The 17,318-nt window shown below is 44.3% G+C and overlaps 1 protein-coding gene across 3 annotated transcripts in view; it reads left to right on the forward strand.

The window, feature by feature from the left end:
- The window catches only part of CDKAL1 (CDKAL1 threonylcarbamoyladenosine tRNA methylthiotransferase), a 1,191,002-nt gene that overhangs the window by 91,784 nt on the left and 1,081,900 nt on the right, over positions 1 to 17,318 (forward strand). For all 3 annotated transcript variants that reach the window (XM_073631142.1, XM_073631141.1, XM_073631143.1), the window contains one exon: positions 16,442 to 16,526. In XM_073631142.1, the coding sequence (XP_073487243.1) occupies positions 16,442 to 16,526 (85 nt within the window). The remainder of the gene's footprint in view (positions 1 to 16,441; positions 16,527 to 17,318) is intronic.

Raw genomic sequence — 17,318 nt, forward strand, 5'->3', positions numbered from 1 at the left:
GGCATGTCCTCCTGGGTGCGTCTTCATTGGCGCTTGATGACAGAACTCCTGCACATGTGTAGGATGCAGTCATCCTGGCATGCGGGGACTGTGGCGTTGATGTAAGCTGAACTGCACATGCACGGCACTGTTTACATTGCTAGAGAAGAGAGCGAGTGGGCAGGTAAGTGTATTTTTTTTGCAGAAGATGTATGTCTATTCTGCAATAAAAAGCCTGCCTGCTCACTGTTTGTGATAGCGGAACTATCTGCACCTTATTCAGTCAAGCATTTGCATCAGCGTTTGTAACATTACCTTGATGGGCGTCGGGCGGCAAACTCAGGTCGTTCTTATTAAGAACCTGCCGCTTAATTACTGCCAGTTTTCAGATTATGGAACTGATGGTAATTTAAGACTTGGTCTGGCATACAGCAATACACCAGTGCTCAGAGTGTGGCATATCTCTGCTGGAAAGCTGTCATGTATATGACATTATCCAACACAAAGCATTATCCCCCATACTTAAAAAGCCATTCTTGGACCCTAGCTATCTTAACAATTTATGCCCTATCTCCCTGCTCCCCTTTTCCTTTAAGCTCCTTGAACGCCTGGTCTAAAACCAACTGAGTAACCTTCTTGATCCCCTTCAGTCTGGATTTCGTCCTCAGCACTCCACTGAAATTGCTCTTTTAAAACTCAGAAATGACTAATAGCAAAAAGCAATGGACACTGTTCTCTACTCCTACTTTTGGACTTTTTGGCTGCCTTTCATATAGTTGACCACCAACACCTCCTCCAAAAACGTTACACCTTTGATCTCTGTGAATATGCTCTTTGGTGCCTCTCATCCTTCCTATCCCACCGCACCTTCAGTGTCGCTTGCATTTCTACTTCCTCCACTCCTCTTCCTTTCTCCATCTGGGCTCCCCCAAGGTTCTGTTCTTGGACCTCTTCTATTTTTACTTTACACCTCCTTCCTGGGTCAGCTGATAGTCTCCCATGGCTTTCAATATAATTTCTACGCTGACAACACCCAAATCTATCTCTCTACACCTCTGTTCAGTCCATCAGTCTCCTCACGCATCACTAACTTACTAACAGACATATCTGTCTGGATGTCACACCACTTCCTCAAACTCAACTTGTCCAAAACCGAGCTCATAATATTTCCTCGCCCACATGCCTTTTTCCCTGACCTCTCTGTCAAGAGAAATTGAACAACCATCCACCTATCTCCGCATGCCAGGGTGCTAAGTTTTGTCCTGGACTCTGAACTCTCCTTTCAGCCCCACATCTAATCACTTTCCAAGGCTTGCTGCCTCAACCTCCTCAACACCTCTAAAATACATCCCTCCCTAACCAACGAAACCTCAAAGCTCCTTTTTCACCCTCTAGTCATCTCTCGCCTCGACTACTGCAACTCCTTCCTCATTGGCTTACCTTTAAATGGGCTATCCCCCTTCATTTCATCATTAATGCTGCTGCCAGACTCACTCACCTTACAAACCGCTCAGTGTCTGCTACCCCTCTCTGCCAATCTCTCCATAGGCTTCCACTCACCCAATTAATTAAATTCAAAATACTAACAACTTGCAAAGCCATCCACAACTCTGCCCTCAGCTACATCACTAACCTAGTCTCAAAATACCAACCAAATCGTCCCCTTCATTCTTCCCAAGACCACCTGCTCTCCAGCTCCCCTCATCACTGCCTCCCATACTCTCCTTCAGGACTTCTCCCGAGCCTCTCCCATTCTTTGGAATTCCCTACCCGAATCTGTCCGACTGTCTCCAACTCTATCAATTTTTAGGCATTTCCTGAAAAATGTTCTCTTCAGAGAAGCCTATCCTGCCCTCACCTAACAACTGTACTTTTATTTTTTTCATCAGTTCATCCCCCACAGTTATTACCTTTTTTGTATCACTTGACCCAGCTGAAAGCTAAATGTAAACAAAGAGGCTGGGAAATAGTGGTCATGTCCTTACCCAGTTATGGCAGTGCTTATATTTGGCAATTGACCTGTCACTAGATGGGCAAAGCCTGATGAGGAGCTGAGAAACTAGCTTCTCATTAAGATAAAGTTCACCTTTTACAAAAAATAATAAATGTGCATTTTTTTAAGGGTCCTTACACACGAGGGGTGAGCCTGGCGGACACCGCTTTGCTCAGCAAGGGATCAATCCGCTGATCCCCGCTAAGCAGGCGGATGATGGGTCCCTCTCTGTTCACTGTGCAGAGATGGACCTTTCAGATTCCCGCTCTCCTCTATCCGCTCTCCTATATTGCCCATCCGTTTTTCATCCGATCCGCCTGATGGATGGAAAATAGGGTCACTATCCGTCCTGGATTTCACGGACAGGATCAGATTGGATAGCAGCGGCTGTCAGCGGACATGTCACCGCTGACATCCACCACTCTATAGGAGTAAATGGAGGCTCCAATCAGGTCCGCCTGAAAAACTGACAGATCGGAAAGCCTGTGTAAAAGGAGCCTTTCAGGTAAAAAAAAAAATGCAGTATTTTTTTTTTTTTTCTGGCATTCTGTAAGGCAATGCCCTCACAATCAGCAGAGTGCAGGGGTAATGCCTGGATTTTGCAGACACTCAGTAAGTTTTCTGTACCTCGTACGAGCAGGCAGTTTCTGAATGGCAGAAAAAAAAAATTGGCTTCAAGAGTGCTCACCAGCGCCCTTGCAGTTAATTAAAAATTACAAGCCATCAGCTATGTACTTGTAAGCATATTCACCGGAAACTTTGAATGACGTAGCCCTGTGAACGGAGCCCCGCACAGCTTTACTTTTTTTAAAATTGTGACTGCGGGTTCAGGAAGAGGAACCCCTGCTTGCTGTCACAGGGAGGCGGGATCAAGTCCACTTAAGATTTTTTTGATTGCACACAGTAGTGGGCAGATGCAAACGCTGCTGTTGAACTAAATTGCGGCTATGAATCTCCCCACTGCCATGCAATTTCAGTCAACAGCAAGGCAGAACTGATGAACTAGTGCCTTTGTTCCCCATCATGCTCCTCCCACCCCTAGTACAAACCTCCTCAGCCACTATCACTATTTTTTTTTTTAACCTCCCTGGCGGTATGATTATTTCGGATTTTAGGTGCTGAAAGCGGTACAATTATTTTGCATGGAAATTTGTTTTATATTGTAGGTCTGTAAATCTTAACAATAACACACTTAAATCTGTCCAAACCAGAGTCTAGTAGATATCCCGGGTATGATAAAGTTTGAAACACAAAAACATAAATTATAATATAATAAATAAAAATAAATAATTAAAAAAAATTAACAAAAATAGTAATAAAATAAATTTCCCCACAATTCACTATCGCTCAATTCTGCAAGTGTTCTAATTTACTATCGCTGTTTTCTAGCTGGTCTAAAGCCACTTTTGACGTAAAGGGACACTTTTTGGTTGCTATGGACAATCTCCAGTTTCCAGGCAGAAAGAACAGCGTATATCACATAAAACTGCATGCAGGGCATGGGCCAAAGCAATGGGGACAAAAGGGATGTGAAATAATTTCATACAGTACTGTAATCTGTAAGATTACAGTACTGTATGTGTTATGATTTTTACTTTTTTTTTTAATTTGCCGCCAGGCTCCGCCCCCGTGCGTCGCGCCGCTCGCAGGGAACGGAGCCTGGCACGGAGAGGCTTCGGAGGAGGACGGAGCCCTCGGACACTGCGGGTGACATCGCAGGATCCCGGGGACAAGGTAAGTAACGCCGCCCCAGGATCCTGCAATGCGATCCTGAGTGTGGCTCGAGGTTACCGCTAATGGTCCTGAATTTTAACCCTGAGCCACACTCGGGAAAACCGCCAGGGAGGCTAAAGGGCAGCTATGACAATGCCCCGATATCCCCGCTCCCCCCACCCCCTGCCAGGGATCTTTGATTTCTTATTGTTCAGGTAGATCTCAACCTCTGAAAGGTTGCCGACCACTACTCTACCCTCTACCCTTCTGTAAGTAAATTTAGTGTTTAGACTGACATTACTGAGCAAAGTAATAGAATCCTGCCTGACGTTCCCTATGCCCACTTTAGCATATCACAGCACAGGTGCCTAGCTAAGAACTGGATAAATAATTATAAATGGACTTTCAGCCCATGTGTACAGCTGTCTGTTCTTCAGAAGGTGGTCTAGTGACCGGCTTCTGTTGAGCATGCAACGTGGAACACTACTGCCAGCGCTGATTAGTGTGTTTTGTGGTGGAAGTTGGGGAGTTCCCCTGTCGGAACACAATAGCACAGCGGGGGAAATCACCGCACTAGCGCTCTATTGCACAGGGCAGGCCCACCAGAAGTAGTAATAAGGAAAAGTATGCAGCTGTTGCCTGAATTTTGCGTTTAGTGCCACCTGGCTAATTACTTAAACATGTACTGAGCTCTTCGGCTTAAGGCTGGGTTCACACTGGTGCGACACGACAGCCGTCCTACTTTGGATCCGACTTTGCCCTGCGACATGAAGCCGGCATGTGTCCGACTTTCAATGAACGGGGATCCGACTTGGATCCCCGCCAATGCCGGCACTGTGTTTGGTATGAATCTTTAGGGGGGAACTCCGCGCCAAATTTTAAATAAAAAACCGGCATGGGTTCCCCCTCCAGAAGCATACCAGGCCCTTGGGTCTGGTATGGACCTTGAGGGGAACCCCCTACGCCGAAAAAACGGCGTGGGGGGTCGCCCCCAATCCATACCAGACCCTTATCCGAGCACGCAGCCCGGCCGGACAGGAATGGGGGTGGGGACGAGCGAGCGCCCCCCCCCTCCTGAACCGTACCAGGCCGCATGCCCTCAACATGGGGGGTGGTGCCTTGGGGGAGGGGGCGCGCTGCGGCCCCCCCACCCCAAACCACCTTGTCCCCATGTTGATGAGGACAAGGGCCTCTTCCCGACAACCCTGGCCGTTGGTTGTCGGGGTCTGCGGGCGGGGGGCTTATCGTAATCCGGGAGCCCCCTTTAATAAGGGAGCCCCCAGATCCCGGCCCCCCACCCTATGTGAATGAGTATGGGGTACAGCGTACCCCTACCCATTCACCTAGGAAAAAAGTGTCAATTTAAAAAAAAACACTACACAGATTTTTAAAGCATTTTATTAGACAGCTCCGGGGGTCTTCTTCCGACTTCGGGGGTCTCTCCGGTTCTTCTCCACGCTCTCCGGATCTTCTGCCGGGCTCCTCCGCTCTCTTCTGCTCTTTTGCCGCTCTTTTGCTAAAGCGGAGGAGCCTGGTCTTCAATCTTCTGCCTTCTGCCTTCTGCCCTCTTCTCCTGATGTTGACACGACGCTCTCTGGGGCTAGAATGCTCTCTGTGCGCTCTGCTCTGACTTATATAGGCGGTGACCCCGCCCCCTTATGCCGTCAAAGTCCCTGGGCATGCTGGGACTGTGACGTTTTAGGGGGCGTGGTCATCACCCGATGACCACGCCCCCTTATGCCGTCATAGTCCCAGCATGCCCAGGGACTGTGACGGCATAAGGGGGCGGGGTCACCGCCTATATAAGTCAGAGCAGAGCGCACAGAGAGCATTCTAGCCCCAGAGAGCGTCGTGTCAACATCAGGAGAAGAGGGCAGAAGGCAGAAGATTGAAGACCAGGCTCCTCCGCTTTAGCAAAAGAGCGGCAAAAGAGCAGAAGAGAGCGGAGGAGCCCGGCAGAAGATCCGGAGAGCGTGGAGAAGAACCGGAGAGACCCCCGAAGTCGGAAGAAGACCCCCGGAGCTGTCTAATAAAATGCTTTAAAAATCTGTGTAGTGTTTTTTTTTTAAATTGACACTTTTTTCCTAGGTGAATGGGTAGGGGTACGCTGTACCCCATACTCATTCACATAGGGTGGGGGGCCGGGATCTGGGGGCTCCCTTATTAAAGGGGGCTCCCGGATTACGATAAGCCCCCCACCCGCAGACCCCGACAACCAACGGCCAGGGTTGTCGGGAAGAGGCCCTTGTCCTCATCAACATGGGGACAAGGTGCTTTGGGGTGGGGGGGCCGCAGCGCGCCCCCCTCCCCCAAGGCAACAACCCCCCATGTTGAGGGCATGCGGCCTGGTACGGTTCAGGAGGGGGGGGGGCGCTCGCTCGTCCCCACCCCCATTCCTGTCCGGCCGGGCTGCGTGCTCGGATAAGGGTCTGGTATGGATTGGGGGGACCCCCCCCACGCCGCTTTTTCGGCGTAGGGGGTTCCCCTCAAGGTCCATACCAGACCCAAGGGCCTGGTATGCTCTTGGAGGGGGAACCCATGCCGGATTTTTATCTAAAATTTGGCGCGGAGTTCCCCCTCAAGATGATCTGAGCACAAGTCGCGTGCCGAAGTCGGATCATGCGAGACGGCAATCCGACTTTGATCCGACTTCAATGATAGTCAATAGGCTGAAGTAGGATCAAAGTCGGACCAAAGTAGTACAGGGAGCATTTCTAAAGTCGGAACGACTTGTGTCGGACCAGTTAGGACGGCTCCCATAGGGAAACATTAAATTTCACACGTCATGCGACATGAGCTCCCAATGTCGGAGCGTTTGTCGGACCAGTGTGAACCCAGCCTCAGTGTTACAAAACTTAGTAATATGAAAATGGTTCATCTTCCCCAGGCCAGCCCCCCGCCCACACCTTATAAATCTTTTTTTTTTTTTTTTTTTTTTTTTTTAACAGTGAAATACTGCCACTATATACCTTTTTTGGAAAGATCTGTATACCACGGTTACATGATAAATGGCACCGTTTCTTCAGTGCTGAGAGTTCAGGAAGGAGATTTTCACTGCCACCTGTATACACGCCCACATGTGTGATGTCAATATCATATGACCTGGCTAGCTCTGAGAACAAGAAACTTCTCTCCAGCATAAAAGACACAACTGCGCATGTGCAGGTTGGCTACTCTGCCTGTGTTAGCTGGCTTTCCCCAGATAGACAGTGCAGGAGGGCAGGATCTGTGCATACTGGATAAAACAACCTTTTTACACAATGCAGAGGATTAACCTCTTAAGTTTCACAGTGAGTATAACAAGCATGCTATGCTGCATATACAGATTGATTTTACTGTTGTGGGTTTAGTAACACTTTAATGTACACTTTTACACTTGTTTTGGTGAAGGGATGCTTGCCAAGGCTTATACAGTAACTGCCTACCAGGCTCACCAATTCTGCTATAGTCTAACTGGGGTTCTTTAGCGGTAAATCTTGGTTATACAAGCTGTACTACCTGTTGATTACACAGTGAAGCGACCTTAAAGCATGGACATTCATCTACTCTACAAGATGTGCCAAGGTTTGCCATCACTGCTCTACACTCTACCCTCCTGTAGGTAAATTCACAGTTTAGACTGTCATTACTGAGCAAAGCAATAGAATCCTGCCTGACTTTACCTATCCCCACTTTAGCATATTGCAGCACAGGCACCTGGCTAAGAATTCTAAATTCTGCTCAGAGTGGTAGAGTTTCGGGACAGGAGGGCACCAGTCCACACTGCAACAGAGATTTGTATGCGTAAATCCATACTGGTTTTTAATTCAAAATTACTCCTGAACTATAACATTTCAAGTAAGAATAAAAGTAAGTAAGAATAAAAATATAATTTAATCAACCCGCGCTGTTTGAATAATATATATATATATATATATATATATATATATATATATATATTAGGGCTGCTGCTGTAGTGCAAGGTAAGTACCCAAAAAAAGTGACAAAAGGAATTTTAAACTAAGCGCTGCACCTATAAACTATTATTATGAATATATTACAAACATCAATATAATAATAATACATATTGCCTTTTTAAGGGGGAGCCTTAAAAGGTAGCGTAAATCTGAAGAAAAACTATCTAGTATTCATGAGTACTAGAGACCTAATTTTTATTCTTGACAAAAGGAATTTTAAACTCAGCGCTGCACCTATAAAACTATTAATATACATATATACAAACATCAACATGTGTAACATAATATCAACATGAATAACATAAAGTGCTCAGTGCCAATATAGTGCAAGATAAAGTGCGATCAATAAAGTTCAGATGTGAGATACAGGACTAGTGAGACGTTGAGATATGTTTCTGGTGACTTCCTGTGCTCCCCTCCTGGGTCCCCACTCGCTAGATAAAGATGATAAATGCGCTTGTATTGGGTATCAAGAAGGTGTATCCCGTCCACAGAGTGCGTGTATTATGCCTTTAAGGGATAGAGTCTCCTATCCTCCACCAAATGACCATGGTCCTTCAAACTTACTCAGCGGTGTTTGTGGATGATCTGTTGAATTTTAATTTTCCATCCAAAGCTTTTATAGAAGGTGTTTATAGGTGGGAAACCAGCCAGTATCTTCAAGGAGTGTTGATTCCCTGACAGGTAAACAAGGAGTACAGGAAGTCACCAGAAACATATCTTAACGTGTCACCAGTCGTGTATCTCACATCTGATGAACTTTATTGATTGCACTTTATCTTGCACTATATTGGCACTGAGCACTTTATGTTATTCATGTTGATATTATGTTACACATGTTGATGTTTGTATATATGTATATTAATAGTTTTATAGGTGCAGCGCTGAGTTTAAAATTCCTTTTGTCAAGAATAAAAATTAGGTCTCCAGTACTCATGAATACTAGATAGTTTTTCTTCAGATTTACGCTACCTTTTAAGGCTCCCCCTTAAAAAAGGCAATATGTATGTACACCTAAAGCCTAGCTTCAAGAATTTAAAATGTTTTTAATAACAAAGGGTGCAGTGGTCCTACTCTCCCGCACTCAGCTGTGGCCTATGCATAATGCTCCGTTTACCAACGCCCATGCAGCATTGTTGCTTGGAGTGCTCTACAGGGGACCACTAAGGAAAGAACAGATGTGCTTTGTGTGAAAGCACCAGGCCTCATTTCAAACATGCTGCTGACACAGGGCAGAATTGATACAGGACTTCAGAAATACCTTGTAATTAAAGAAAAAGCCCTAAGTATGTGTTAAATTTTAGCCAGCCTTACTGCATTTGAGTAACAAGTTAGGTTCACACGGGTTGTACGTAACTGTACGCCCATGGAGGGGAGGTGTTTACCCACGAGGTGAAGAACAGGTGTTCCATGCATCCCTGTGCAGACAGTCCCAATGTTGTCAATTGACTGCACAGACCCCCACTGCTCTCAGTGTAACATCCATTTGTGTACATGAGGCCTTAGGGGGCTCTAAAAGTTCACTAACTTGACTGCAGAGGTTAAGATCAAGAAAATGAAGTTCTGTGTATTTAAAAAAACATGCATAGCTATTTGGCCAGAGAAACTGCTGGTACTTTCCTTCTGTGTGAATGGAGCAAAATTAATTGTTTTCAGGCGTTTTTATTTACAGATCATTTTTGTTTGTAAAAAAGAGTGGTTCAGCAAAATACTGGATTATGTCCCGAAGATGCACCTGATAATTGTACGAAATAAATATGTATTTGTGGAAAATCATTTAGTAATGATGCAGTGTTTTTGAATGAATAACATTTAACCTGTAGAGAAAATAGGAGAGCATTTCATTTTACACCATTCTCACAGAGCATATGTATACCAGCAGCTTTGCTGAACAAATGGATATGCAAATTTTTTTCATAAATGCACCCCCTTAAGGCTGGGTTCACACCTAATACGGATTTGGCTGACAGCAGGTGCATCCCTGTTCTCCGTTTTTAGGGATGACTCGGGCCCAAATTTTTGCCTGAATTGGGTCCTGAAATGAAGCCAAAGACGCACATGCCTGTGCAATTCGCTCCACAGCCACCCCGGAGATGTGTGAACCGGCTCCATTGAGAGCTGGTAACAAACTCCTGTTATGCTATTTGGATGCGGGGAAAAAACGCATCCAATTTGCATAAATGTAATCCTAGCCTGACACTTTGAAGTGCTTTTTCAAAATTTTTAACCACATATTTTATAGGCCCATTTCCCTGAACAACCTCTTTAATTTGAGCCTGTTCAATCTGCCTGTTGGAGGTCCCAGAAGCCTTGTACATTTTTTTTTGCAAAGCTTGAGCAATACTTATACTTTAGAAAAGGCAAACTGTCCAATCGAAAAGTAAGAAATGATTTGACAACTGCATGAGCCTTGTCAGACTCCGATGCATATCCTGTTAGCCTAGACCTTTGTGCTTTTATTTATGCATTCAATAATTTTCTTCAGATCTAAACATGGGCGTTTCTTTTTCCCATTTTAGCTTACTGCCAAGCTGTCTGTGGACATAACTACACAGCTTTCTAAGCCAAGTGATCATATAACCGTTTCACCTGAAGGGTTGTTTCAGAAAAGGAATATTTCATTAGTGTTGCTGAAACTAAAATTAACCCCTACTTTGCTGGGGTTTTATATTGTCAGATTTTCTGTGGTTATAAATTTAGAACTGGTTTAGACTTTTTAGTGGAAAGACATTAGTAAGCATCTAAACACAGCCAATGTCTAGTGAAAAATAAAAAAAAAATAATCAGTAACATCTAATACGGTTCAGGAAAGCAATGCATCTGCAGTCAGGTAGCTTTAACCTGAATAATCCAATGCAGCCACATGTGCTTCTAGTTGGATTTGCTTCACCTAAAATGTAATGTAAAATGTTTTGTTCTATTGTAAACCTACAAGTTATTATTTTTATTACAGCATTAATTCAAATGTGGCTTGCTTGCATTTTGCTATTCATGATGCACTAATCTCAATTGGCTTGCTACTTTTCCCGGTAGTTTTTCTGTTCGAAAATGTCATCATTGCCTCTTTCTTTAAAGTGTAACTTTATTTTTGTCGAGGAAAAAAAATATTCCCTTCTGGATGATCAATGTACATTGCAAGGATTATACCAACCTTTGTTGGAGGTTCCTACCTTTTGTTATTTGTGAATAAATAGCCATTAGTTTGACTGTGTCAATGTGAAAAAGCAATTTGTATGTGTATGGGAGTGGTTTCATAATTATCAGTCAGTTGCTGCACATACAGCACTCTATTGAGGAAATGGGCAAGGCCTGCATCCCTTTAGACGTGATTTCCCTTTAGGAGTCACTCACCAAAAATAACATTTTTTGTTGCAGGGGATGGGAAAATTCTCACTTTTGTATTAGTGCAGACTTCTGTGTCTGAACCTACTAGAGTTATCGCACCAGGAAGCTTTTAAAGCTGACAGATAATCATATCCTTCCTGGTGGAATCAAAGGAAAAAGGGAGGAAAAAACAGCTATAAGCCCCCCTTTCCTCATAGGATTGCGGCAGCATGGTTTTCTAGGATCCCCTCAGGTTAGAAAAAATGCGGAAAGGTTTCTGGTTGGCCCCTGTTTGCTGCAGTTTATGGGGATCTGTGAGGAGATTCAAATAAAAGGGGTTCCGAGCCCCAGATTTCAGTCGCCTTAGTAGCAGCAAGCTGTGGTGTTCCCTCCCTCCCTTCAGTCACGGCTATTTTATTATGTGGCAGTGTCACCTTATTTAGGGGGTTAGTTTGTATATTTTAAAATTGAATATATTAACTGATTGCTGACCAGTTTTTTTTCTGCTGTAGTTTAACTGTGGCAGAATGGCGCGGCTGGGCGAAACGACATTACCTTACGTCGCTTCACCTTTTGGCCACTAGGGGCACCCACGATCGCTCCTGGGTTAAAACATCCCCTGTAAAAATGAGCGTTAGGTCTCACTCACATGCACATTGAGGTCTTTACAGCAAATATTAGCTTTTTATGCGATTGGAGTGACCTGGAGCTGCTTGCAAGCAGTTTGTGTGTGTGAATGGCCCACACAGTGGTGGTTGACAGGCTTACAAGGAGCGGGTACAAGGCCCTGAATGCATACTATCTATGTTCAGGATAGCACAACTGCCCCTGTACGCCTGTCAAACATGGCTGTCGCCTTGAATATTCTTGCATTGGTAATCAACGTAAGTGGAATTCATAGACTAGTTATTGTAACCTGTAAAACACAAGTCCCCTGTTATTTAGGGAACATGTGATTCCATTCTCCACCAGCTACAGCTTTTTAAGCCAGCTATAGATGATTCTCATCCCTCCCTGCTGAACTGGCCATGATTCGATCCATCTATGGGTAGGCTGATTGTACCCAAGTGCATGAGTGGACTTGGGTACAACCAGTGTGTTGGATTTCTAGCGTGTGATTATTGCCAGCGCCTATAGCTGCTAGCAATAATCATTGTGTTCTCTCTGCAGGAACAGCTTCCTGCGCCCCCCCTGTTAGCAGAACCCAATAGCTCAGCAAGAGGGATTCCCCCATCAACATTACTGTACCAAAAAAAAGCGATTTTCTTTCCTGGAACCTGTGGTTGCGGGAAGGAAAATCACATATGGCCTGCCTTAGGGGTTCATTTGCCCATTCCTGAAACCTTTTACATATGTGTAGTTTTCCTCTATGACACCCTTGTAAAAAGGATGGAATACTGGTCCTTTAAAGCTGAATTCCAGCTATGGCTTTCTTTACAGCTTGGACCAATGTAATTATGTATGTATTGGTGCTGGGACATGGTTAATCGGTGCTCAGGGTGAAGATGGGAAACTGCACCCCCAATATACAGATCTCCCCCAATACACATTGCTCCCCCATCCAATACACAGAGCTCCTCCTAGAACCTCCAAAACTCAGACCTTCCACCGTCTCCTAGCACTCCCTCCCAATATTTAGAGCTCCTCCTAGAACTTCCAAAACTCAGAGCTCCCCTCCCTCCACCTCCTTGCACCCCCAGTACAAAGAACTCCCCCCACCTCCTAATACACAAAGCTTTACCACACCTCCAAGTACACAGAGCTCCTCCGTCTCCTAGCCCCTCAATACGCATTACTTTCCCCTCTTCCCAGGGCCGCCCAGTACACAGAGCTCTCCCCTCCTCCTGTGGCCTGCCCAGTACAGCACTACTGCAGACCGCTCCATGCCTAGCCTCTTGGCAGCTGCTCCTGAGCTGAGGAGACACGGTCACTTGGTGCGATGTGTCATATGTAAACACAGAATCTGCAAAGGAATCCGCTTCTGTGTTTGCTTATTGCAGGCCGCTAGTACTTGTAGAGAGTTAGTGTTGGAGGTGGCGATACCACCACGCTACGTATGGAAGAAATCCCTGCTAACACAAGTGACACGGCAGTCACTCCTGTCAGTGGGAGACCGAGAGAGGAGCTCCCGGTGCGCCCCCCACTGTACATATCTGGGGCAGGTGCCCCCTACCCCTTCAGCCCTGTGTGCCGTTTTGTGTGATCCCAGTGGAAGTGGAGAATAACTGAAGTAGTCACTGCTACTACAGTGATCACTGATATCCTATGGGTCCCCTGCCGAGCAGCTGCCTTGTTGCATAGTGAACACAGGGGGTTGCTGGCTGGGCACAATCACAGAACACCTTGTGTTTCTCTCAATGAATGTAAAGTGTTCTTTGATTGAATGAAGTGGTGTCTGTAATATCGCTGTCTTGCCTGTCCACCTTGTCCAGTCAGAACGTTTTGCATTCAACAAGAAAAACACAAGGTGTTCTGTAAATTGTGGCCATGCTAAGCTAGCAACTCTGTGTTCCCTGTGCAGCAGGGCAGCCCCTGAACATGGTACCCAGAAGACAATGATTATCCACTTCCACGGTGGTCCCACAGGTATGGCATATGCATGCCAACATTTCCTCAAGATGGACCAATCTAACTATGGGGGAAAAAAAGCCATACCTGTAATTCAGCTTTAAACCTTTCAAGATGTTTTAAATTCTATGAAAGTGATGGTCTGTTACTAGAATTATGAACTGTGTTTCAGTGACACTGTACTGCTCATGGAAGAGCTTTGTGGGTCATTTCAGGAGAACATGTCTCTGTGTTTGGACTTGGAATGTGTCCAGATTATTCAGTGTTTGGTAATGCTGATATAGATTATTTAGATAAAGATCATTTATTTGATCCTACAGAGGAGGATTTTAATTTTCAGAGCTTGCTGCCCTTACTGCATGAAAACAAGAGGGAGAGTCAGAAGTTGTACACTTTTACCTTTGATTCAGCATGTGACTCACTTCACAGTTGCTGCTTTGCATAGCAATTTGCATGTTGGTTTTTACAATTTGCTTGATAGTAAACTGTAGAGTGGCATATTTCCATCAAGCTGAGGCTTAAGCAGAAATCAAATCTTAATTTGTTTTTTTTCTTTTGTAAAATGTATTGTGCCTACAAAAAGAATATTTTCGGTTTTTCTTTTAATTTAATGGATCTGATCAGTTATGTGGTTGTATGTATTAGAAAAGTTTTTGTAGTTCCTTAACACATTTTATTCTAGATATGCTAGAAAAAAATACATACAGATAAAGTGCTGGGCAAATCATTTATCAAACTGAAAACCACAATACTCTGCGTAGAATACTTGCCATTAAAGGCTTAATGTACACGGGACGTTTTACAATCTCTCCTTTACGATTTAACTTGACAAATAGTAGCCAACGTTTAAAAACATCAGTTTTGCTACGTTTACATGCTGCGTTTGCATTTTGGAAGCTTTTTTTTTTTTTAAATAGTCAAAAATTAAAAAGCAGTCGTGTACATGAATCCTAAGTGATTGTAAAGTCTCAGTTTTTCTTTTAAAAAATAACATACTCTACCTCCTCTGTGCAGTTGGATCTACACAGAGCAGGCCTGATCCTCCTCTTTCCGTGTCACTCTTTGCTGCTCCTTGCCCCTCCTTCCTATCGAGTGCCCCTTCAGTCAGCAGCTCTCTATGGGGGCACCTGAGCCGAGTCAGAGCTCCGTGAATCCATTCAGACACAGAGCTCTGACCTGGCCCCACCCCTTCACCGCCTGATTGGCTGACTGACTTTGACTGCCGCAGGAGCCAATGGCGCTGCTACTGTGTCCCAGCCAATAAGGGGGAGTGTCCCAGATGGCTTAGACACTTGTGGACATCGCTGGAGAGAGATGAGGCTCAGGTAAGTAATTGGAGGGTGCTGGGGAGGCGGCTGCTGCAGACAAGGGTTTTTATTTTAATGCATGAAGATAAAAAAAAAAAAACTTCTGCCTTTACAACTCCTTTTAAGTCTTGATTCATACTGATGCAGTGCGGGATTTGCAAGCGATTCCTGTGCGCATCATAATCACACTCCGTTCATGTGAACCACTGTGGGTGTCGATGTTAGGTTAACAGCACCCCAAAAACAGGTTGCAGAACGCAGTGTGATCGGCTGAATATGCTCGCATGGGTGTGAACATCCACGTGATCCAATTCCAGTGCGGCAAAAAAAGGTGCATGCACTTTTGGTGTGGATGCAGTGTGATTTAAGCCTTACAAAATGAATAGGCTCAAATCACACTGCAAAAAAATTGCATTTGATTTGAACAAATTCCTTTACGAATCACATGCGTCAAACAAGAAACCGTTTACCCTGATACACTGTGAAACTACTTTATTATCCTAGGTATGTGTTTGTTTTTAGCCCCCAATAGAGCTTCACAAAACCTTTGTACCTTAGTGTGATAGTGGGGCTCTGCATTCCATGGCTACCTCTAAGGTTAGGTTCACATTTATGAGAATCTGATGCGTTTTGAACCACATACGATTCGCATAACGTGTGAACCAGACCGGCTTGCAATGGAGCCAGTTCACACATCTCGGGAGCAGCCGCTGTCCGTTTTCAAAAAGAGTCCTTTGTGATTTTAGGTCCGGTTCAGATGCAAATTTAAATAAAAATTTGCATCTGAATCACACCTGAACCGGTGAACAAAGCTGCATCGGACTCCTTTTTAAAAACTATCTGCAAATCTCACCCGGTCATATGTGAACCTAGCCCAATAGTGGGCACTAATGCTTCAGTAAGTGACTGGTTTTATTTACGAATCATTGATTTCTTCTGAATGGAGTGATTGATCCTTAGTGGACAACTCATTTGATCGATATGCCATGCACAGAGAGTGGATCTTGTTTAATAGTCAAGATACAGTTGTATGATTGTAAGTTGTACATTGAATTTCGTCTCCACCCTGTAATCCCATAATCCAATCACTTGAAATACAATCATATTAATGAATAAAGTATCTCGGCGCTGCTAATCGATGTAAAACTATCGAATAATTTTCTACCCTGGGGAATTTGGGGGAGGATTCATTAAAGTTGCAGCGCAACTTTTCTGACGTTAATGTATTGCACCAAATTCATGAAGTGTTTGCGACACTTTCCGTTGTGAAAGTGACCAAATTTACTATTTTCAGATAGTTCTTGTATTCGCCACTTTTACATTGTGTCGCATTGAGTGCGCCAAATGTAAAAGTGGAGCTAATTAAGACTGACTCTTTTGGCGTACACTCTCAGGTTTTAAGTGTCTCACCTTCATTCTAAAAGTGGTGCAGTATCAGCCAAATAACAAGTACAAGTTCTAGACTGGTATATGAATTTGGCCCATTCTTTACCACTTTTAGAATGGACGAGAGACACTTTAGAAAAATCTGCCTTTACTAGTCTTTAGGAATTCCAGGGATCAAGTGTTTAATCCTCGTTCAATGTTTTGTTTCTCCATAGAAAGTCCAGAGCAAGCAGACCTGTGGCTATTAAACAGCTGCACAGTGAAAAGCCCAGCTGAGGACCATTTCAGGAACTCTATAAAGTAAGTAGTTTTGTTTCTTTACACATGAAAGCTATAGCAAATATTCTCATAAGGCCCCATGCACACTGGGCGTTTTTCCAGCTGCTGCTCCTATGGGGGGGGGGGGGGGGGGCCTGGTGTTTTTTTTTTCTACCTCTAAACTCCCCTGCATGTTCTCCTATGCGTCTATGCACACATAGGCTTTTAGCAGCATTTAGAGGCAGGGAAAAAAACCCATTGCCACTGTGTCCAGGAGCAACTGAGTTTGGGTAGAAAAAAGAAACCTTGATGCTTGTAAATGGCCAGAATAAATTATTTATTCTGACCAATAAAGTGAATTAACACCCAAACACTTGACGCCTGTGTTAGACACTTTTACAAGCGTCAGGTATTTTGTTCTGAAAAAATGCTTCTGGGAGAATCAAAAAAACAAAACAAAAAACCTCCTGTGTGCTTAAGGCTATCGTGTATAAAACCCTGTATTTTTAAAATCCATTTCAGCAGCTGACCTTAGTAATATCGCAGTGGTGTTGGCTTTATGGGACATGTAGTCCCAAGCAGGGATAATGGGGGGGGGGGGGGGGGGGTGGTGTGTTTAACGAAGTGATGAGTGCTAATTTCTCGACCAGAAGTTCAGAGAGGCAGTGCATAGGAAAGTAGAGGCTGCAGTGGTAATGAGAAAAAATTTAAGTTTTTATGGATTTTTCTTAGCATATTTTTTTTCCTGCGTTCTAGGCATCCATCCATTCAAGAGGGTTTGTTTTTAGATCAAATGTTGTATTGAAAATTTAAATGAATTGCATACCTGATAAT

The sequence above is a fragment of the Aquarana catesbeiana genome, linkage group LG05 (assembly GCF_042186555.1).
Source record: "Aquarana catesbeiana isolate 2022-GZ linkage group LG05, ASM4218655v1, whole genome shotgun sequence".
NCBI lineage: Eukaryota > Metazoa > Chordata > Amphibia > Anura > Ranidae > Aquarana > Aquarana catesbeiana.